The sequence below is a fragment of the Pantherophis guttatus genome, chromosome 6, assembly GCF_059756535.1.
Source record: "Pantherophis guttatus breed Tessera chromosome 6, ASM5975653v1, whole genome shotgun sequence".
Taxonomy (NCBI): domain Eukaryota; kingdom Metazoa; phylum Chordata; class Lepidosauria; order Squamata; family Colubridae; genus Pantherophis; species Pantherophis guttatus.
Window position 1 is genome coordinate 48797289 of NC_142068.1, and position 23837 is coordinate 48821125.

General features: G+C 37.1%; 2 protein-coding genes across 3 annotated transcripts in view; one reads left to right on the plus strand and one right to left on the minus strand.

The window, feature by feature from the left end:
- Positions 1-8322, minus strand: part of CFAP43 (cilia and flagella associated protein 43) — a 51396-nt gene extending 43074 nt beyond the window's left edge. For both annotated transcript variants that reach the window (XR_015728646.1, XM_034440042.3), the window contains exons 1-7: positions 8188-8322; positions 6856-7109; positions 5782-5878; positions 4313-4480; positions 3855-4005; positions 2307-2466; positions 1226-1279 (exon numbers count right to left, since the gene is read on the minus strand). Coding sequence is in view for 1 of the 2 variants with exons in the window: in XM_034440042.3 (XP_034295933.2) it covers positions 1226-1279; positions 2307-2466; positions 3855-4005; positions 4313-4480; positions 5782-5878; positions 6856-7109; positions 8188-8255 (952 nt within the window). In the remaining variant the exon portion in view is untranslated. The remainder of the gene's footprint in view (positions 1-1225; positions 1280-2306; positions 2467-3854; positions 4006-4312; positions 4481-5781; positions 5879-6855; positions 7110-8187) is intronic.
- Positions 8323-11091: 2769 nt separating this feature from the next.
- On the plus strand, positions 11092-20800 carry GSTO1 (glutathione S-transferase omega 1). The gene is made up of 6 exons (XM_034440045.3): positions 11092-11569; positions 13132-13240; positions 14625-14847; positions 16267-16368; positions 18462-18568; positions 20296-20800. Exons 1-6 carry the CDS (start codon positions 11536-11538, stop codon positions 20447-20449), a joined length of 729 nt encoding a protein of 242 aa, XP_034295936.1. The 5' UTR covers positions 11092-11535; the 3' UTR covers positions 20450-20800.
- The last annotated feature ends 3037 nt before the right edge of the window (positions 20801-23837 follow it).

Sequence of the window (23837 nt, forward strand, 5' to 3'; positions counted from 1 at the left end):
ATGCGCATGCGCCCCAGAGCTGAGCTGGCATGCCCACTAATATGGCTCCGCGTGCCACCTGTAGCATGCGTGCCATAGGTTCGCCATCACGGGCATAGACTTTCAACTAGATCACTCCCTTCAAACTACTTTTTTTATATATTTATGTCTGTGTGCATAGACATCTTAATTTCATCTTTCTTAAAGTGGAAGACTTTCTCAAACTTATGGAACTAGTGTTCAGTAATATCTATTTTTAAGGTATTGGATCTATTCCAGTAGTGGGATTCAAATCCCGTCACTACCAGTTTGCTCGCGTGCGCGCGTAACTCTTCTGTGCATGCGCAGAGACGGGCGGATGGATGGAGCCTCCCACTGCCGCTACCGGTTTGCCCAATCCGGAGCGAACCGGTAACAACCCACCACTGCTCTATTCCTATTAAAATAAGTAGCAAATTACGCAATTTCTATAGGAGCCATTTTCTTTATTGTCATACTTAGAAAGCCATCCAAAACAATCTACATCAAAAGACTCAATAGTTCAAGAAATAAAAACAGGACACATCTACAATATGTAAGGGCTAAAACTGTCACTATGTAGGAGAGATAGGCAAAGCACTTCCATGAATACCAACTAGCAGTCAGAATACATGATGAAAACATTTTAATCTCACAACATATGGACAGACTGAACCACAATTCCACCTGGAAAATTATAAGCAGTTAAATCCAAAATCCCTAGGAAATTCCTGGCAACTCAACATTCAGACAAATCAGCTATCAGTAGACATATAAAAATAAACTAGAACACATTCTCTCCAGCAGCCAAAGCCCAGATAAGCAGGGATTAACACCAGGCAAACAATCAAGCAAGCAGAAAACAAGGAACTATTAAGAAATTTCTAATTAAAGAATTTAGGAAAGGAATCAAGAAAAGCACACACCCACCAAAACTGACCAGGTAAACTATTGTATATAAACAAGAAACAAACAACACACTCACTTGAACTCATGCATGCTACCAAGTTGGGTTATGAAAAGTCTGCAGGCAATAATCAAGCCCAGAGAACACCAAGGACTCCACAGTTTTCAGAACTGGAGAGGTTATTGATGCAGACATTTACAATCCCTCATTTCTATATGTACTTTCGAACATTCATTTCCTATCTAATAAAGTGTATTAGGATACATACCCAAAGTAGTAAATGTTTTCTGTAAAGGCATTTAGTATTAAAAAAATAAATACCTTCCATTTTCCTAGAACTATGTGACATTGAACGAAAAGTTGTCCGTTTTTGCGCTGGAAAGGAAGTGAGTATGTATCAATTGCAACTTACATAACTCATTTGCAAATACATTAGAACCAATTGCCATTAAAGCAGGAAAAAATAATTGTCATTATTTGTGTTAATAAAGTGAATTAATGCATATAGTATCGATCTAAATTAGGGCTCTATGGACCCTGCTCACAGATGAGGTTTGTCTACAATTCCTGAGAACTGGTCTTATTACAACTTGGTATTGAGTCTTTTCTATTATATATTTCTTGCAACACTGATGGGTCTAACATCTTTAGTTTTTTTAAAACAGCCATAACATGTGTCTTTTGGAACTGGCTTTTAATAATTGATTTCATGGCCTATTTTAACTATTTATTTATTTTACTTACTCTGTTTCTCTCCTCCCCCTTTCCCCCATACAAAAGAATCCCTGTAGTTTTACCGAATTATAATTTATTTTTAATTATAGAAATAGTAACTTTTAAAATTAACTTTCCTAAAGAGGTTCCCCTTGGATTTAGATGTTTTTGATAAATTTAGTAATAATTCAATGTAATTCATCTAAAGGTTATATAGTACAGCAAATTCTTTGGAAATTTAATAATGTTTACTGTGAAAAAATTATTTTGAGTTTTCATATTTCAAAGCTACTGGTAAACTCACAGTTTTTCTCATGAAGAAACCAAATGCATTTTTTGTGGCAGTAAAATAGTACTACTACAGTATTGAATTGCCAACATGAATCTATTGCATTTCAGAGGATACAATTTAACTACTCTTTCCAGTGAAGCAGACAATGTCGATTCACTAGAAAGGGAATGGTAGGAAATTAACATGTCTAATGTTTTTGAATAGTCATCTTTCTTTGAAAAAAAATCCAGCAAATTAGTTATGCTTGTCATGTATTTTTTAGGTAGAACTCACATTTTTTTACAACTCTGGTTATTTACCGCATGGCACAATTTCACTGGGATTAACTATTTCCCAAAAATAATTACTTTAGGAACAAAGAGAATTCCAATGAATCAGAAAAAAAATGTTTCTCACCAATAGCCTCAGGAGAAAGTTTTTGAGTGAGAAGACCAGCCCTATATGTCTCTGCACCTATTTTCAGGAAATACCCTTCTTCACAGCCCAAATACAGCTCAGAATCTGGAGTCCAGCAATGGACAGTAGGGTGAACACAAGGTTGAATATCATCTTTCGGCTGTCATTTCGAAGGAAGAAGTTTCAATTACAAAAGAATTAAGAATACACAAATCATAAACCACATACACAAACAGACATAATTTTACAATTTAATTTTATTCAAATATTTATAATATGGCATATATAATACACATGTTTTTATCAGGATTATTCATCCTGATAAATTTTTTTTGCTCAATTGTGGTCGTAAGTCAAGGACTACCTGTATTAAGGCCTGGTCTGCAAACTTAATTAAATCATTTATTGATGGGTTCATACATTATTGTATCCTAGGTGTCTGGGTTCATCCAATATCCTGAAGGTAATGACTTTCTCAAGTTGAGTTAGACTCCTGTCTACTTGATAGACAAGCATATATAGCTTTATTGAAAATAATATAGGTTTCTAATTGACTTCTTTTAGGATAATTTTTCAATCTCCCAATAAAGAGCTCAGTTCTGGGATTTCCTGATAGTCTTCATCTAAATATTATCCAGGTTCAACAAGCTTTATATAAGCTCAGCCACGGTCTGAGGTGGTGACACCTAGCATGACCAAAATACTAAGCCAACAAAACTTTAATAGGTTATTATAATGAATGACCTCAACATTCTGTGCTTGGATATATTTGCTACATATTATTTATTTAAGTTGTTTTTATGAACCATCCGTCTCACAAATGAGAGTCACAAATGGACAGCTGAGAAGGTTAAAAAAATACATTTCACAACTAAAACCCAAAGCACTCATGTTTCCTCTTAAAGTACTGCGTTTTCAGAGCATTATGAGTTATATTACTATGCTCTAGACTAAGATGTTAAAAATTTCAGAAAGCCATCACAAATCAGTTCTGTAATGCAGCCAAGAAAATGTCATGAATGTATTCAGTTAGTTTGTCTTTACTATACTTTTTCACATCAGTACAAGAAACACATTCATTCATAAATGGTCTATAACCACCTACAGTTGCCCAATTTAAGAAATCAGTAAATAGAAATTCATTACCAGAGTTGAATCTATAAAATGGCTTTATTTGGACTCATAAGTACAATCCAAGAAAAGTAATCTAAATCTAAGGCATGAATTTGATAATACCCAAGATTAATATGATAATACCTAAAATTACAGAAAATGCACAGGAGCTTGAGCTATAAAAATACATGCATGCATGCCCTCACAAAAAACACCCTTTCATTTTAATGCATTCTAATTTTTATTTTTTTTAAAAAAATAACATTAAATAACATTAAATTCATTTCTTTAAATTTAATTTTAAAGAATTAAATAAAAATTCTAATTTTGAAATTTTGGGGGGGAAATATATATCATAGTGTGTTAATCTCTATGGTTCTTAACTAAAAGTAGTGATTTCTGATCATAAGAAGTAATATTCAGACTAAAACTAACCTTAAATGTTTCAGCCTCATCTCCTACCAAGCCAGCAATGGCTGAATTGGGTAGCACAGGACCAAAATAAGCATCACTGACACTGGGATGGGAAAAGAAGCTATTTTCCTCATCTGTTAAGGATCCATCTTCAGCAGGAAGTTTGACAGGCCTGAAACCATATGGAAAATAACTTGGAATAATGATTCTTTAAATATGAATTAAAACATGAACATTTGTTTTCAGTATAACATAATAACCTTATTTATAAAGCATATTTTATAATATGTGAAGTATGACAAAAATATTTACATTGTGTAATCTATAATAAAAGATCTATATTTCATACTGTATATTCCACTATGAGAATCGACTAGACAGTTGCTGTCCACAAACTATAGAGCCTAGTCAGAGAGCTTATTCTATTTTTTCTAGCATATCATTGTTGTTTCTAACATAAAAATCACAATCATACTTACTTTGAAATCAAGATGTGCTCTTGGTTATTCCTTTCAATACTCCAAAGGGTCACAGAGGCCCCATTAAATAAACATAACTGATGCCAATTCATAGGATTAAAACTCATTGCAGTTATTTCTATCTCAGGTTGTGACTTACTACATAATACGAGTTTGTTCTGCCAATCCCTAATTAAAAATGAAAGAAAGTAATTTTTTATTTGTTGTATATGCAAAGTATTCTGTCAATATATATTTTAACTCTAAAAATCCAGAAGTTATTCCAATGACCAAAACAATATATATGTGCTAGTCGTTTCTGACTCTAGGGGGCGGTGCTCATCTCGGTTTCAAAGTCGAAGAGCCAGAGCTGTCTGAAGACGTCTCCGTGGTCATGTAGCCGGCATGACTCAATGCCAAAGGCGCACAGAACGCTGTTACCTTCCCACCAAAGGTGGTCCCTATTTTTCTACTTGCATTTTTTACATGCTTTCAAACTGCTAGGTTGGCAGAAGCTGGGACAAGTAACGGGAGCTCACCCCGTTACGCGGCACTAGTGATTTGAACAACTGAACTGCCGACCTTTCTGATCAACAAGCTCAGCGTCTTAGCCACTGAGCCACTGTATAATAATAATATTAATAATATTAATAATAAAAATAATAACTATATAATAATAATATATTAGTAGACAGCAATTAAAAAAGAAAAAAATAAAGCAAATGAAGCCTCAATCTCTCTGCTGCACCTAATGAACTTTAAAAATGAACATTGAACAACATTGAACAACATTGAAAAATGTGTCAGGCAAGTATAGCAATAAATAATCTCGGCCAATTTATTCAGACCTATGGGAGGAAAACCAGTCAGTTGTAAACAATCTTTTCTTAACTGTTGTTTTCTACAATATGTCCAGATTGGTGCAACATGGTACACTAAAATATTGACCATAATTTGGGGGAACACCACAAATCTGGTTAGTTTATTATTGTTTAGATTTAAATGTCTTCCTTGCATTTAGGCAACTATGGCAAAATTTTGCCAGGTATAAGTTTAAAAACAATCACTTAGATAAAATATGCCAGAAAAAAAAACATTTTAAGCTTTAAACATAATATTTCCACTTTTCCTTGCCCCTTCTTTCATTTGGGAGTCAATAAACTAAGCAGGAATTTACTATAGACTAAAAGGTTACCTTGAACCTGAATTCTGACTTTTTGCTCTCTAACAGTCTTGGAACCAGAAACCATCTTTAGACTCTGATTTGTAAGAATCTAGATTTCAGCATAATCTAAACTTTTCTGCATTCTGTCCTGGTAAATTTCTGGTTAGTGTAATCACTTCACTTGCAAAAAAGCCAAGCAGAATGATATGCATATAAGCACAGTAATTCATGAATACAGCAGAAAGATAGAGAATTCTGATCCAGAATTTATGTGAATGCAATTCTGACCCACTTGTCCCTATTAAAATATGCGATCAACACTTACCATATTGAAAGGCAAAACTCAGGCAGTGCTGAATAACTGGCCAGATAGGGACCTGTGTGACTGAATGCAAGCAAGGAATAGTCTAGGCTGGCTTGCCCTAAAAGTTAAAAGTAGCACACTTTAAAGCTTATTAAAACAAATTTATTTAATATTTTAATGTAGTTTTTAAAATTTAAGATAGATTTTAAAATTTACCAGTGCATAATATATGCTATAATGTGTTATTCCAGTCTCTTATTATTGTTACTCTATTCTTGCTTGTCTCTCCCATCACATTATGGTACAGTGTGACGATATATGAATCATCTCTGAATTAAACTCATTAAAACTGCTTTGGCGCCATGTAACATGGTTTTTTTAATCCCTCAAAAATTTAAAAAGCCACCTGATGATGCTCAAATCAGAATTTTAGAAGGGTCTTGAAAGGCAGCCCCATGTGCCATATAGAGTTTTCCCAACCTTATTTCCAAATCGTATACAAACAGTGCTTAAATTTAATCCTCAATTTTCACCAGCTATTACTAGTTTTTCATCTCACTTCCCATTCTGCTCCATCTTTACAAAATTCATACATTACACATTATTCTTTGACATATTTTATGATTATCATAGAGAGGGTCACCCAACCTCAGGAGCCCAATACTCGTACTTTATCTCCAATCACTTTATTATGTCTATGGTGTCCTTTGATTTTTGTGGTAAATTGCAGGAGTGGTTTAATATTGCTTTCTCCTGCATATTATCAAATGTTTTCTTTTGTCATTGAAAGGGATCATCTACCTTCAACATCTTTCTATATCAGTACTACCGCCTGATATAAATGTCTGCTTGCTTTAGCTGGGCAGCTGCAAATGAGCTTTACACCTTGGGTAATCCTACTGGATATATGTATTATTGGCCTGCATTCTTCGCTCATCCCTCCTAGGAACATTCTGCTGTCATGATGAGGCAGCAGAGCATGATATGCATGGAGATAATAAAGGACATATAAATATGAATGTGGCTTTTTATTTAACTGAATGCTGCCATACGTATATGGAATAACGCTGTATATAAAAGTGTCCTCACACTCACCTTTTAATTTTGCTATTTTCTTTAGTCCTGGAAAATTGTAAACATAGATTCTAGGATTCAACTGCCGATCAGAAAAAGCAACAATATTCTGGCTTGCATTCACTGCAAACGCTCCAATATTTCCAAAGTGACATCGCAAGAATGATCTCTCTCGTGTTTCCATGTTAATAAAGATAATGTAATTGCCACAAGGATAAGAAACAGTCCTGTTGTTGATAAATCCAACTTTCCTATTGGTGAATCCTTGTACCCACCTTGGAGAAAATATATTTTAAGTGAAATACCTTTAATTATAGATGACTAATCTTACATATTAAATAAAGTGTTTCCTAGTGGGGGTTGTGTGCCCTCAACACAGTTTTGACTCATCATGACTACATGGGTTAGTCCCTGTGGTTTTCCTGGCAACGTTTTTCAGAAGAGGTTTGCCACTGACTTTATCCCAACTGGTTTTGTGCCTAAGAGAGGACAAAAAGTCACAGTCTTCCGGTTTCTAACCCGGTGCTTTAACCAATAAACAAAAATGGCTCTTTTTGACCAGGTAGGTGGTAGCTCTCTATATGATCAAGCTGCTACTCCACAATGTGAGAAGTATGACAAGATATAAAAACTCAGGATATGAAAACTCCTTCTGGGTGAGGAAATTTGAGCCCTTCATCTCTCTACCTTTGTAAGTTGTGCCAAGGCACTACATTATCCTTACTCTCACCAGATCTGCTTCATACATTGCACCTTTCTTCTTTAAAATTCTCACCTCTGCACTTTCGAAAATGTCATCCACTTCCTCCAACCACAACTCTTCCTTCCTTCATATACATTGTTTTCATTTAATCCCCATGCGTTCTCTTCAGCTTCACCATTTGCAGCAATATCAAACCGTTTATTTCTTTTCCACCTGTTTTTTTTCCTTGACAATTCATGTATTTCAACCCCACTCTTCAATATAACCCTATGATTCCCATAGAAACATCTAAAGAACTCTTTCCAACAAACCCCAGGACTGTCTCCAAGGATGTTGGCATGAAAAAGAAAACACACAACTGGGCTCTCATTTTAAAAACAACAACAATGTGCAGCTGGTAATCTTATTTCCATATGGAATCCTTGAAAAACACCTGACAGACTAAAAACCCGGTGATCCTTATCTTAACAAAACCCAAACTTGTTTGTTTGCCAGGCAAAAAACCTTCACAAAAGGAAATCGCGCTGTTCTATATAGCCTTTTTCCCCGGATAAACTTTAGGGAAGGTAGGGAATAAAAAGGAAGGTTTTTAGAAAAGCACATCTCAGAAACACCAGAAAGCCTCCCGTCCCTCTCCTTTCCCTTCGTACTTGGGTTCCAGCTCCGCTTTGTGAGTCGCGGATACCGGGCGACGGCCGCCCCCTTTCAGAGGGTCCATGGTGCCCGCCGCCTTCTTGCGATCTTCGCTCAGCCGAGGCTTGCAGTTTACATTCGTATCCGAGCAACCGCGAGCTGCTTTTCTGCGATTGGCTAAAGCTAATAAGCTCCTCCTCCTCCTCTTGCCATTGCAGCCCACATGCTCCAAGTGAGTTGTAGAGGGAAACGAGAAGGGTCCTTTAAAAATACCTATAAGGAATGTCTTCTACCTTAACTGCAACTGTCCGGCCTGTCTTGACATGCCATTTTTTTCCATTCCTTTTTTTTTTTAAATGCGATATGCTAATTGTTAAAATAAGGGGAAGTTTCGCTGCCGGCTGCAGTAGCCTACGTGGGAGGAGCAAGAATAAAGAAATGAATGTTTGGTTTTTTAATTTATTTTTCGCATCAGTTACCCTTTCAGACGCTCGAAAAATGGAACAGCATTATAAGCTGCAGCAATAATTAAATAAAATGAATTGGCCACTTCAACAGAACTTGAATTTGAATGATGATTTATTGATCATCATTTATTAGATCATTCTAATGCTCAGAATGGACGCTCAGCTGACAAACACATAACACAGTGACACATCTGTATATTATAACCAAAAAATTGGCACTATTTAAACTTGTTCTTTCATTTCAAAACTTACGCATTTTGGTAACTATATGTTATCAAAGTGAAGCCAGATTCACTTAACAACCATGTTATAACTTAACAACTTCAGTGATTCACTTAACAACTGTGGCAAGAAAAGTCATAAAATGGGACAAAACTCACTTAACAAATGTTTCACTTAACAACAGAAATGTTGGGCTCAATTATAGTCGTAAATCAAAGATTATCTACAATCATCCGTCATAAATACAGGTACAGAAATAGGCAACCTAGGAAGATTTCTAGCAAGTAATTAGGGGAAAAAAAGAAAAACTAGTCATACGTTTCCACGTGTGCGTTATTGTTAGATATCCAAACTGGATACCTGCTTGGGAAAAACTGGTCATATTTGGACCTGGAAAATCCACACATTCAATGTTTTCTTTTGTTGTTAATATTTCCTATAACTGGGATTTGATTGCTAAATTGTTAAAGTGCTGATAATAATAAGAGCCTTGATAGTACAGTGGTTTAGTGCACCCTGTTATTAATACAGCTGCCTGCAATTTCTGCTGGTGTGAATCTCTCCAAGGCTCAAGGTTGATTCAGCCTTCCATCCTTTCTAAGGTAGGTGAGGACCCAGTTTGTGGGGGCAATAAGCTGACTTTGTATAAAATATACAAAAGAATGAAGGCTATTGCTTAACGCATTGTAAGCTGCCCTGAGTCTCCGGAGAAGGGCGGCATATAAATCAATTTTTTTTTTAAAAAAAAATTGTAGTTACTATTAGTGGAAATAATGCAAACGCTATTTGATGAAACTTATTTCAAAACTTTATGTGGCAATAATGTGTATTACTCTGAAAATTCAGTTACTGTATCTACAATTTAGAACCAAGTTTGACTTCCTTTGTAAACCCGGAATAAGAGAAAACATATTTCAAAACTTATATGCAATACCGTAAAAATTCACTGGTTCAATTTAGAACCAAGGCTGAATTCCTTTGCAAACCAGAAATAAAAAGAGAACATTTCAAAATTGCTGAGAGACAAACAGAAGCTTTGGAATACCTATCAAGCTTTTTATCTAGATAAATAGATATTGGCAGTCATGTTATTTTCTACTGCTGAAAGAGAACTTTATACAATCATTTTCAATGATTGAGTGGAATCATTGAAAGAATGATTGAGTGTTGAATGAATGAAAGAATGAAAGAATGAGTGGTGTTTTCAGAAAAAAGCATTCCTCTATCTAGTAATAAAATTCTTATATCTGTAATTTTTAACTGTGTGTAATTGTGCATTGTAGGGCAAACCATTTTCAATAAAGGTATCTCAAATGGGCTAAATTACATAATGTATTCAAAATCCAGGACCCATGACTCCTGTGGAATTGAAATTTGGCAAATGTTATTAAAAATATCACCATAAAATTATCATAAAGCATTTTTGACATAATACAAAATGTCATAAAACATTTCCTCTTGTGAACTGCTGGTGTTTGGCTGTGCTATACAGTTCAACAAGGACTACTGTTCAAGGTAGATACATCTCTAAATATTTAAGAACTTTCCCAATACATTAAGAGTTCTGCCATTGTTGAAGACATTGAGGAATCTAGTAAGGTAGTATCTCTGAAGCAATGACTCAACAAGTTGTCTACTTCTTCTATAAACTTTCCCTGATATACCTCTTATTCCTATATTTTTATAAATTGGTTATATATATTTAACATATATTGTGTACATTATGAGACATATCAATTACAACCAGCATTTTACAGATATATAATATAATTTAGGGAGACGGGATTTATTTTCCATTTCTGGTCATGATTTTAAGTCTGCACAGCCAGCAAACATTGTTTTAACTTGAAATGACTTCAAGAGACAAAAGTTTTACTGGTTTATTTATACAAATATTAATATAACACCTCAATCCAGAGATTCTGGGCATTAGACTAAAGTTCAAAAACTCCCAACCCTAACAACAAAAAATAATCCAATATTCAATAATAAATAACAAAAATACAGTAAAATATACCATATTATCTGCTGAGGATAGTTGCATATTTATCTTTCTATACTGGCTGCATTTGTGTGTTGGTTTACACATTAAGTTGAATCACAGGGCTTAGTATAAGTCCAATGTTACTGGGGTTTACATGACATGATTTATAGTACTATATCCTTTAGGCTGGTGTGGAATGTTTTGAATTCTGCTATCCTAAGAAAATGAAAGGCAATTGCCTAATCGCAGACAAAGCGAAAATAAACGGGGGGGGCGGAGAGAATTTGGCAGCAGAATCCATTTGCCGTCCTGTTCTTATACCTTTCAATTCTTGTATTTGATTTTCAAACGTATGTTTACATAGTAGATGGAATTTACACTCTTCCTAACTGTACTTAAATGCATAGACTCCTATAGTTAATCCGCAGCTGTATCCGACACTTTGCTACGCCGGAAGTATTTACCGCGATAGAAAGAGCGCAATTCGCTCTGCCCTCCGAGCCATTTGCTTCGTGTCAATCAACCAGCGTGGACGCTTCTTAAGCATCCAGCGGAGGAGGGAGAGTTGCTGACTAACGAAGAGGAGGAGCAAAACTGCGTCGAGAGGCCGGTGGAGAGAAAAGGCGGCGTCTTAAGGGAAAATTCCGACGGGTTCAGCTGGTTCCATTTTCTCTCTGGTGGCCCGAAGCAAGATGTCTGGGGAATTTGCTAGAAGCTTGGGAAAAGGTGAGCAAACGCTCTGATCCCAGGAGGAGCACCATCATCTTCTAATCCAACTGGTTTAAGGCAACCCTCCTTTCTAGGGCTGTGGGAGTTATAGAATCACCCGTTCGGTGAAGGCTGTTCTGTGACCTAAGGCGGTTGGGTGTCGGCCTGGGCTGGTCTTCAGCCGCGCCGTTTTTCAAGAGCTGGGGGACGACACATGCCATGGAGTTTCGTGAGGAATATCATGTCGTTAAGGATGTTTAACCCCTGATCTCTGGTCTTGTGTGGCCAGAAACGATGAATGGAATTCACTATTATTAGGATTAAAAATGCTACATATCTGAAATTGTACAACCAAATATATGTACACTTCTATTATGACTTTTGGTGGAATGTATGCTCTGATATGCAGCCTTGCCCTAGTATATTTACTGTTTATATGTTTATTTATTTAGAAAAATTATATTGCTGCCTATTCGCACATGGCAACTCAAGGCAGCTTACAGGAATATAAAAACACCATATATAAAAATTACAACTAATGGAAGAAAATAATAAAATAATAAAGTAATATAAATGTCCTCCACCCTACCCCACCCTCCACACCAGCGACAACATATTACACAAGCCATTTAATGGGCTCCATCCCACTCTTAATGTCACCTAGCACGCACGGCATTGCCCATTCCTCTTCCAGGTTCCTGGCACGCATGCATGCACAACTATCAGCTGGCCTTCATTAGTCTGGCAGTGCCAGAAACTGGAAGAGCCGGTCTCCCGTTTTCCTGCGTGAGCATGCGGGCCGGCTAGCTTATCGTCACGTGCGCATGTGTGCCAGAAACCCGGAAGTCTAGCTGGCTGAAACGAAGTTGATTTTCAGGCGCGTGCATGTTCCCTGGGCAGCTCCTCTTCCGGGTTGCAGCCCAGACTAGCGGGCGCAGGCGAAAAGGTTCGCCATCACTGCACTAAACACACTGGGTAAAAAGCAGTACAACACAGAGCCATAAACACTCTACCCAAGCTTAATATATTATATGAAGACAGGCTGTGTAAGATAAACTATTGGAATGAGTAACAATAATGAGAAGGTATAATAAGAAGATAGACTATATTTGTTTTAAGAGTTTTATTTCCTACCTTTTTTTCTCTTTTTGTATATTATACACCTTAATGCCCTGTTTTCATTGTTGCCTTCTGGGTGGAAGGCTTTGTGGTATCTAAAGCAGAACAACTAGATTCTGTAACAGCTTTGTTTCATATACTATCGACCTTGCTAACAATCAAGACACTCTTTTCCGCTATGTATTCAAAATGCACTGTGATTAATATAGATTTTTGTGTCATTTTTGTATAACATGGCATCTGTTGTAATATTGTTGTTATCCTTGGGATGGTGAAATTGTTTGGTGGCATTCCTCCTTTCGAGAGTGGGGGAGCATTGGAATTTCATTTTAATGTGTGCCGTTGTGTATACAGGTATATGACAATAAACCTTATCTTATTTTTTGATGACTTATTGTTTGTCTTCAAGATAGAATCTAGTTTTTGTTAGTTCTGACTGGAGATTTGAACTTGTCTTGCAGGAAATCTAGCCCCAGGGCCAGTGCCTGAAGGAACCATCCGTCTGTACAGTATGCGTTACTGCCCTTTTGCACAGAGAACACGACTCGTTCTGAAAGCCAAAGGAATCAAGTATGACCTGTCTCCTATATTCATTACGGCTTAATGTAAAAATATAAAATTCTTTTTTGGTTGAAAATTAGCAGATATTGTCTTCAAAGACTTGTTACTTTCCTTTGTTTAATATCATAGAACATTTTCAATTTCAGATTTGTTCCTTGGTTCAATAGGGGATTCTGCTGCAGAAGAATTTCATCTGAGAACTAGTTTAGAAATATAATAGGGAAATTGATGGATAGCTAAAGGGAAGAGGGTGGTTGTTTTCGTTTAAATTCTTGGTATATCTATTGCTCTGATTATGTAATATGTTTTCTTGATCATTTGCAGGATTTGTCTTGTGATGATTGTAGGTCATCTCGCATGAGTAGATTATTGGTTTTAGAATATAATGCGGTATTTCAGGCATAGACATGCCTGAGTTACATTCGGTTTGGATTTCAAAGCAACTTGAAGGAATATGGCATTTAGGTATTTTTTTAATAGTATCCCTCAGTCTTCTTAAATAGTGAGCGAGCATATGCATATGGTCCAATTTATTATAATGGTAAGCTGTTTTTGTATGAACAGCCATAGGACATCTCTTTAAATAAATCTTTTTTAAAAACCCTGTCCTCCATGCCATACCAGTTAAGATAAAATCAGGATTCTAGAGATAAACTTAACTTCTGGTAGGTTCATAAATCATGCAGATTTGTTGGCAACCATATGAAAGTGATTAGCCTTTGCTCTTCCAGGGTGCTGGGTTGTTTTCCATTTTTATTAGGATATGTGATTTCCTATCCTAATGCTAATGAAGACTATACCTGTTGACGTTCTGAGATCATCTAGGTATGTTACCATAGGATGAAATTTGCTTAAACATTAAATATATGGTGATTATACTTCAGGGAAAGGTTAGCATGAAGTAATCCAAGGGAAAGTTATTCTCCTAGCCATTCCATGCAATCCAATAGGATGGACATAATCTGAATCTTGTTCCAAAACTTTGTTGAAAGAAAGAAAGAAAGGAATATGGAGCCTGCAAATGCAAGCCACAGACACTAACTTCTTTGGTTGTCCTGTTTGAATGTAGTGGAGAGCCTTATGTAGAGACACATAAATAGATCCCTAAAATCAGAATCTAAGAGTCTTCCAGTTTCTAAGAGTTAATATTATCATGTTGTATTTTTTAAACAGCATATAGCAGGAATTACTAGTCATATCTTTTTATTTATTTATTTCTATCCCACCTTTATTATTTTTACAAATAACTCAAGGCGGTGAATATATCCAATATACCTTCATCCTCTTACTTTCCCCACTGCAATAACTTTAAACAATCTCATTTTGGCATAGCCTGTCTTAGTAATATATTCCTGAGATAATTAATCTGGTGATTTCATCTCATTCTATTTAGCCATGAAATTGTTAATATCAATTTGAAAAACAAACCAGAGTGGTTTTTTGAGAAGAACCCATTTGGAACGGTACCTGTGCTAGAAACAAGCAAGGGTCAGCTGATCTATGAATCTCCAATCACTTGTGAATATCTGGATGAAGCTTACCCTGAAAAGAAGTTGTACCCTGCGGACCCTTATGAAAAAGCTTATCAGAAAATGATTTTGGAATACTTCTCCAAGGTATTACTAAACATAGCAAGAAATTCATTTTAGTGTGGAAGATTACAATAAAACTAGTAGATTGCCTGGTAAAACAGACAGGAGATAGGTGGTGTTGTATTCTTCCCCCTCTGTTGAGAAATGCTGTTCAATTAATTGATCAATTAATTCAGTCAGAACTGAAGAAGCTTCTTTGATGAGAAGTGAAATGTCTTTCTCAAAGAACATAGTATAGTCCGGTGGCCTTTTGAAAAAACACCTTTGAGACAACCAAATTGGTAGCTACAATTAGTCCTAGAAGTTCTGTCTGTCTCAGCAACCTGTGATCACTTGATCATGATCTGACAGCTTGTACAACCCACACTCATGTGATCACTATTTGCAATCTTCCCTGCTGGGATTCTAAAAGCAAAATCAATAGAGAAGCCAACAGGAAAGGTCCCAAGTTGCTTGGGAAAGTCTCCTCCACCTATCCATTCTCCCTGACCCTTGAACTCATGCCCAGCCTCTCCAGCCACTCGCACATCCTCCTTGGCCACTCAAGCACCATTGGGCACCTGCCCTCCAACAGGGGACAACAGACACTCTATACCCGTGATGGTGAACCTATGGCACGTGTGCCACAGGTGGCACACATAGCCATATCAGTGGGTATGCCAGCTCAGTTTGGCACGCATGTGCGCGCTGGCCATCTAATTTTCGGGCCTTCTGAAGTGTTTCCTGCCTCCAGAGGGCCTGGGGGTGGGGTGGGGAAGGCCCATTTTTCTTTGTCACCTGGCTCCAGATCCTCTCAATGAGTCTAGGGAGGGCGAAAACAGCCTTCCCCACCCCCTCTGGAGGCCCTAAATGGCCCGTTTCCCAATTTCTGGTTGGACAGGAAGTGACGCTTTTTGCTGTCCCCAGCCTCCAGAGACTCCTAGAGAGGCAGCCACCCTAAGACCACTGCGTTTGTGGCAGTGGGCTCCCCTCCACTTGTGCATTCTCAAGCATCATCTCCTACCAAGTAACAACTACCCCAAGCTCTGATGCCCTTGGGCCATGCTTTCCTGTCTGCTTCCTCTCCCATCTGGCAGCATCCACTTACTTGCCTGTCAGCCTGCTTGCAAGCCACCTGGTACTAGCAACTTCCTGCCAGTTTGCCTGGTCAATTTGGTTGTTGGAAGACAGCAGTGGTAAGGAGATTGTTTGCCTAACAATCCACAATTCTGGTTTAACATCAGGGATTGCTGACACTATGCAATATCACACTTTGCCACATTGCTTAGCAATGGAAATTCTGGTCCTAATTGCTTTTATAAATAAAAATGGGGATAATATATGTTACCAGGACAACTTATTTTTTGTTGATGGTATTGTCTATATTCCCATAATGATTTTTTATATTTTGAATAAAAATCCTATATTTTTGTGTGTCTTGGTAATGTATCATTTCTAATTTAGTTACCTCCAATAAGCTACAAGTATACTCTGGCTATCAGGAAAGGTGAAGATGCATCAGCATCGAAGAGTGAATACCAGGAGAAGCTTCTCAAGCTCGAAGAGGTAAATGGTTTATGATCTTAATTCTTTAAGAGAAAAAAGCAATGAAATGTCATAATGAATTATAGCTGCCTTCCAGATAGAACCTTGTTAAATGTTCTAAACCTTGCTTTATGAATTGTAAGCAGAATAATTCTGGAGGACATGAGACTTGGAAAAGAATGAAGTAGAGAATTCCCTGCCTTTTTTGAATGCTGATTGACATACTAGGATAACTTTTCTATTCTGTTCCCAACAACTGCAGCCATTTTAAAGACAAAGTTGTTTTTGTATCTTGTTTAGGGGTGCACTGAACTGTCAGATCATCTAGTTTAAATAACTTCATTCAATTTATATGAAGTTGCTTGAATCTGTCCTCCAGGGGGAGCCATTCTCATACGGTACTTGAGTAGATGTGTTTTGTCTGAGACTATTGCAGGCAAATAACTCTTTCTACAAGGATGTTGCATGGCACAAGTCTTAACAGCTATGTGTCCCTTAAGCTTCTTGCATTTTTTAAAAAGTTATCTTAACTTATTAAAAAAATATTTTAAGAGAAGGAAGAACCAGACCAGCACAAACTCAGCAGGTGTGCATGTTTTTACCACTTCTTCCACAGAAAGGGAGGAGAGGGGCTTATAGATTCAGAAGAATGTAGAATGGAAAGAGAACTGAAAAGAATCCACAAAGCAGTAACACTAGGAATCAGGCTGCAGCTGTCTTTCTGTGATTGTCCCAAGCTTCAATAATGTGGACTTATTATTCTCTTCCTGAAATCCCAGCAAATTCATACACGGCTTCTGAAGAGATGTAAAGTTCATGTCACTCTGAGTGCTTCACTGTTTCTCAGGTCATTATTTTTTCAGACTCCTAACACTTTCTTCTTTGGAACTTATTGGACAGATTCCTATTAACGTTCTTTCTGGTATTCCTAACTTTAGCTAGAAAAGTTGGCAAACGGATGGTGTTCTATATGAGAAGTGACCTGCATGTATTTCATCAAGATGAAGTCGTGTGAAGATCAGATTTTTTGTTTTACGTCCAAGATGAATGTGCAATTCTATTGAGTACAAAAGATTATATCCCCTCATTTCTATCCAGTTCGTTCTTACAAAACAAACATGGTAGACGTTACATGTGTACACAGTAATAAGAAAATACCTCAAGTATACCCTAGACAGATAATTTATTGCACCCTAGATGATATGATACCTGGAGAGATGTGAATTTACACCATCCACCATCAGCAGGTAGTTTAGGGAAGGCAATGCTCTGGCATACTCAGCCAGCAAGAAACCTCCCTTTTCATCACACTCCATCTAATTAGGGATTCAGCTACAATAAGTTGTAACAGCAGGACACCCAATAACAGGGGGATGACCTGATGGTATGACATTTTCAAGTTTAGCTCTGCAGATCTAGCCTTTGATTGCATGATGATACAGAAAGTCTTTTTATCTCTATTCTCCTCCTTGGGAATTTGATGGTCCCTTTCCTGGGAGCTCTCTTTTTAATGACTGGAATGGTTGTTGAGTTTACCATAAAGTACTTTTCTGGTCATTAAAAGATTGAACTGATAATGTCACCTTCTCAAAAGAAGGCTACATAAAAGATTTCAAGCAATCAAAGCTCATGTTACTAATGAGTGTATCTGTCAGAATACTAGTGAATTATTCAGAACCACATTCAGCTGACCTCTGCATTCAACCAGTTAGAGAAGTTTTCTCCATATGACAGGAAGACATTTTAAACTTTTGCTTTTTCATTAGAATAGTTGGAAATAATCCCTTCCATCTTTCAGTGACTAGAATAATGCTTCAGAGTAAGCCACATTGTCATTTTGATATCCAACAAACCATGATTAAAATACATTTAACCATGGTGATGTGATCTGCAGATCAAATTTCTGAAGAGAGCAAACAAGAAAACAATATACCTACTCTGTGTAGGAAAATGGACACTTCTGAAGCTGTTTCTTCTGATAGTTTTCGTTATTAATCAATGTCTTCATTTTTCCCTATCTCTCCCTCTTAACAAATTATTACAAATTAGTTTCTGTAAATATGGTGTCAGGTCTTGCATTTTATTTAGAAATGTCACATCTTCCTATATCTTAGATGCTCGCAAACCACAAAACTAAGTTCTTTGGTGGAGATTCAGTATCCATGATTGATTATCTAATCTGGCCATGGTTTGAACGGATGGAGGCCTCCCAATTAATTGAGTAAGTGTTTTGAATCTTTCACAGTTTTTGCTCTTAAATCTTGTGCATGGTTACTTTTGCAGATTACTGTTATATTTTATTTCTAATTTACATGGAAGTGATGTCATTAGGAAGCAAAAGAGAATAGGAGAATCATCTTTTTTCTGTTTTGACTGTGTCCATTAATCTTCTAACTTTGCTGCCTAAGGCAAGCAGATGAAATACATTTTTCTGAACCAGAATGTATTAGCAATTCGGTTCTGCTCAGTTTAGACTATCATTATTTTTCTTCTCATGGCAGAGGCCCATGCTCGTCCTTTGAATTGGGTGTGATGTGTCTTGACATTCTGCTTTTCTAATTTAGCAAATTAGAAATTAATAGCTTTGGAACAAACAAGAATATTGAGAGTCTATGGAGCTTCTCAGTCATCCAGAACAGTCCTCCCTCAACAGAGTGGGAGGAATAAGACACCATCTAATGTCCTGTCTACAACACAGTCCTTTCAGTAGTTCCAAGAAGATGCCAGAACCATTTGCACTCTGATTTAGGTGACCTGTGAGAGCACAGATAAACTCCACACACATGTGGCCTCAATGGCTCTCAGAGAGATGCTAACAACCAGATGACTGCAAAGAATAGAATCTCCCCCCCTCCCCCGGCCTGACCTATCAGAACTTATCCTTCCATCCCCTCACGATCCAGTCACAACTGATGAAGCTTTTTGGATGAGAAGCAAAACATTCTCTTCTTCCTGAAGGAAAAAAAAAGATCCAGTTGCCTTTTAAAAATTTAAACAAATATTGAGATAGTTTCAAATGAGAGTCCTCTATTCCTCTTAACTAAGAAGAGAAAGTAAGTAGAAAGTAGAAAGTTTGGGCTGGATTATTTTAACACTGTATTTCCTACCATATGGTAATTGTCAGCAATATTTATTCCAATTTTGAGAAGTTTGGGAAGCTAATCATATACAGGTAGACCTTGATTTACAACAGTTCATTTAGTGACCATTGGAAGTTACAACAGCACTAAAAAAGTGATTGATGACCATTTTTCACACTTATGACAGTTGCAGCATCCTCATGGTCATGTGATCAAAATTTGGGTGCTTGGCAACTAGTTCATATTTGATGGTTACAATGTCCCAGGGTCTTGTGATCAACTTTTGCAACCTTTTGACAAGCAAAGTCAATGGAGAAGCCAGATTCACTTAACAACCATGTTACTAACTTAACAACTGATTCACTCAACAACTGGGGCAAGAAAGGTCATAAAATGGGGCAAATTCACTTAACAAATGTCTTATAACAACACATATTTTGGGCTAAATTGTGATCATAATTCAAGGACTACCTGTATGCTGAAAAAATTTGAATGATAGAACTTGGGAATAATGAAGTAATGAAAGTATTCATTGGATCTAAACTACAGCTGCCTGACTATATCTGTTGCACTTTCCTTTAAGGAGGTCAAGCCCTACCCAAGTTGAATATCATATTTCTTTCTACATACACTTAGGAGTGTAAAAAAGTGTCTTGAGTCATCTAATTTAATATATTTTCCATACCAATTAATGATGACAGGGCTTCAAAGAAAGTTCTTTCCCAGTTTTACTTGGATATTGAACCTGGATTCTTTCTATATTATTGACCTAGGAATGTCACTGAACACTATCTTAATGGCAATATATCCAAAGATAATTGCCTCAAAGTTTCACTGTTAACTCAAATCTTTTTCTGTCCTTTTCCAGATGTTTGGACCATACTCCAGAGTTAAAATGTTGGGTTGATCTGATGAAGCTAGATCCAGCTGTTCAGGCCACAATAACTGATCCTCAAATCTATAAGGGCTTCGTTGAAGTGTATTTCAATAATAGTCTTGAGGCCTGTGATTATGGGCTCTGAAAACTATGGAAAGCTTTTTCAGTGGATGACAAGGGATATTGACAGCTATTCCAGCATGTCATCTGATATCTGAAATGCTTTAGTTTCATTGTGTTTTGTGTTTTTGTTATTCAATGAGTATATAATTGGACTAAAATGGTAATTACCTGCAATATATGTTTTCCATTGTAAATGAAAATGGCCAACATTTATCAGGTAGAAAACCTTTTTTTATCTTTATCTTTCTGCCAATCTAAATAACAATGTTGACTTTTTTGCCTTGTTTATCAGTTTAGAATAGACATCAATTTGACTTTGTCTCTGTTTGGAAACTTATTTTTGCCTTTCAGGAATAAAAACACTTCAGATGCAGAGGTTTCCTTTTATTTGCAGCAGCAAGTAAAGAGATATAGCAGGGTTTGGGATTGTGTATTCTGTTACTAAGATATAGCCATTCCAATTTATATTCTCTTAGGCAACTGTATAGTAAATTTGAGCAAACTGGCATGCATAGGAAACTATTGTCCCTAGGGTGAATGGTTTCTGGTCTAGGAAGTTACTTTGGTTCTTCTGTACTGTCTTTCAGCATGGCAGAGAGATGAACCATGATTAGTTCTGAGAGCATCTAAAAATGTAGTTTTCACACTGTTTAACAGATGTTTTCATTTTAGGTTTTGCATGAAGAGCCAGCATATCTGAATATAATGTTGCTAAAACAGATTACAGGTAGTCCTCACTTAACAAACTTTTCTTTAGCAACTGCTTGAAGCTACAACACACTGACAAAAGTAACATAACCAGACTTCACCCTTACAATTGTCACAGTGTTGTCACAGTCACATGATGACAATTTGAGTTCTTGGCAACTGTTGTGCAACAACATCCTCAGTTGCCATTTGTGATCTTCCCAGACACTTTCGGCAAGCAATATCACTATATTAGTCTAATGCAGGGGTCTGCAATCTTAAACACTCAAAGAGCCATTGCGACCCGTTTCCCACAGAAAAGAAAACACCGGGAGCCACAAAACCCTTCCTGTGCCTGACTATTTCTTGAGCAACCACAAAACTAACACATGTAGTTGAATTAAACGTTCTGTTTTCTTCTGAAACTTTTATTTTCTTGGATTTATCCATGGTTGACTACCAGGGATTGAAAAACTCAATAAATCACATGCCAGCGGGTGTCGCATATTGACGGTTGTGATGCATATTTTGAGTGACAGAGAGCCGTAGCAGAGGGCTGAAAGAGCCACATGTGGCTCCAGAGCTGCAGGTTGCTGACCCCTGGTCTAGTGTATGTAGATGAAATCATATTACGGAAGACAACTAAATAGGAGGCTAAATAGGCTTTGTTTGCTGGCACTTAAATTGAGGTCAGTATGATAAAAGCACACTTCTAGTTTTGATTTATTTGTATTTATCTCGGAACACAATCTTAGGCTTGAACCTATGTGTCAGGCTCAACCATAAATTTATTGCTCCATGTTAAGTCTTGGCTTTAAATCAAAATAAAATTGAAATGTTAGATAGTGGTCTCTCTAGTTCAGGTGTTAGGGTTTGTCTAATCACACTTGATCAAATAAAGTATTTAATTCAAATTGAGAGTAGAAATCTGTTGTAATCCACTCCCTGATCTGGTTCAGGAAATTTTGATTCTTGTTCCTTACCTGGTGTTGGTTTGTAGCAGCATGAGTACTCTCCAAGGTAATAAAGCAGGTTAACACTTGCATCAAACATGAATCTCCATATAAATGAGATATACATCTACATGGTACAAAGTTGCACATATCTTTCTGCAAATTTGAATGCACGCTTATTAACCCACAGTTACAGATTCAAAACAACAAAACCATTAAGTCAGGCAAGAGCCATGGTGGTCCAGTAGTTAGAATGCAATATTGCAGGCTGACTAAGCTCACTGCCAGGGTTTTGATCCTCACAGCTCAAGGTTGATTGAACCTTCCATCCTTCTGAGGTCAGTAAAATGACCCAGATTGTTGGAAGCAATATGCTGACTCTAAACTGTAGAGCACTATGTAAGCAGTATATAAGTCTTAAATGCTATTGCTATTAGTTACTGGTATGTTTCTAGATACAATTCCAGATGCTGATAGTCAACTATAAAATCTAACTGGCTTGAGACTGGGCTACCTGCTGGACTGCCTTTTTCCAAGTGTCTACCTATCCAATTCAATCTAGCAGATTGGGCACATTGCAAATCCTGTCTCAACCAAAGACTTAACAGCTGGTGGGGATTAGAAGATGGGCATTTTATTCAGTAGCCCTGCTTTGTGGAATATCCTGCTTTGTGGAATATGGCCTAACCATTAGCCTTTGATAAACCTTTAAAACCCTGACTGTGTTTGAATTTGCTAAGAGCCCTGTTTCTTGGCTTTCTTGTTGACTGGCCAACTAATGTGTAATGTGTGGGTATATATAAACAAATTCCTTTCTCACCCTTATGGATGGTATAGTCTTTCTCAATCTCAGGTTCTCTACCAGATGTCTGGGAGGGGTTTGCAGTATCTTAGCTGTTCCTAGCACTTTATATTACTTATTTGTATCCGGTCTTTATTATTACAAATAATTCAACCCAACACACCTTCCTCCTACTTTCCTCACAACAGTAACCCTGTGAGGTGGATTGTCTGAGAGGGAGTGACTGACCCTAAGTCACCCAGCCAGCTTTCATGACTAAGACAGAACTTATGATCTCCCACTTTCTATCCTGGTGCATTAACCACTAAAACCAAACTGACTCTTTGGGACAGAAAGCTCTGATGTTTTTTCTAGGATCTGTTGGAGCCACTCTCCCAGTTTAGGAATCACAGCCCTGAATGCTCCTATCACCACTGGCACTACTTTGGCCTTTACTTTCCGCATCCTCTCCAGTTGCTCCTTCAGGCTCTCTGGCATTTCTCCAGTTTCTCATACTTCCTTCTGATATTGCTGTCACTTTGCACTGCTACATCTATACCCATCACTCATCTGTCTACCAGTACTACAACTTTGTCTGTTGATTGGCCAGTAATTCCCTGTATATCTGGATCTGGAAGTTCCACAGGATGTGTTAGCTTTCTCATTCTCCATGACCTTCTGTGATACCTCCTCTGCCTGGATTTAGGAGGATCTAGTCATATTATATGCAGATGCAATTACCAATATTTGCACTAATCTTCAGTAATAAGAGCTATAGAATTAGGCAACCTAGGAAGATTTCTAGCAAGTTTTCCAGAGCATTTTTTGTGGTAACACAGTATTTCCCAACCTGTAATTGCAGGTTTTAAAGTCCCAACAGGCCTGCTGAATATCTGCTTGGGAAAAACCTGGTCATACTTTGATCTGCAAATGCATACAATCTACATATTTTATTGTTAATATTTTCTAAAACTGGGATTTAAAACTGC

Excerpts from the sequence above, each read along its gene's own strand:
- GSTO1 (XM_034440045.3), top strand. The coding sequence starts at position 11,536 with ATGTCTGGGGAATTTGCTAGAAGCTTGGGAAAAG. Across the intron at positions 11,570-13,131 it reads TGCTAGAAGCTTGGGAAAAG|GAAATCTAGCCCCAGGGCCA; the intron begins GTGAGCAAACGC and ends CTTGTCTTGCAG. Across the intron at positions 16,369-18,461 it reads AGCTTCTCAAGCTCGAAGAG|ATGCTCGCAAACCACAAAAC; the intron begins GTAAATGGTTTA and ends CCTATATCTTAG.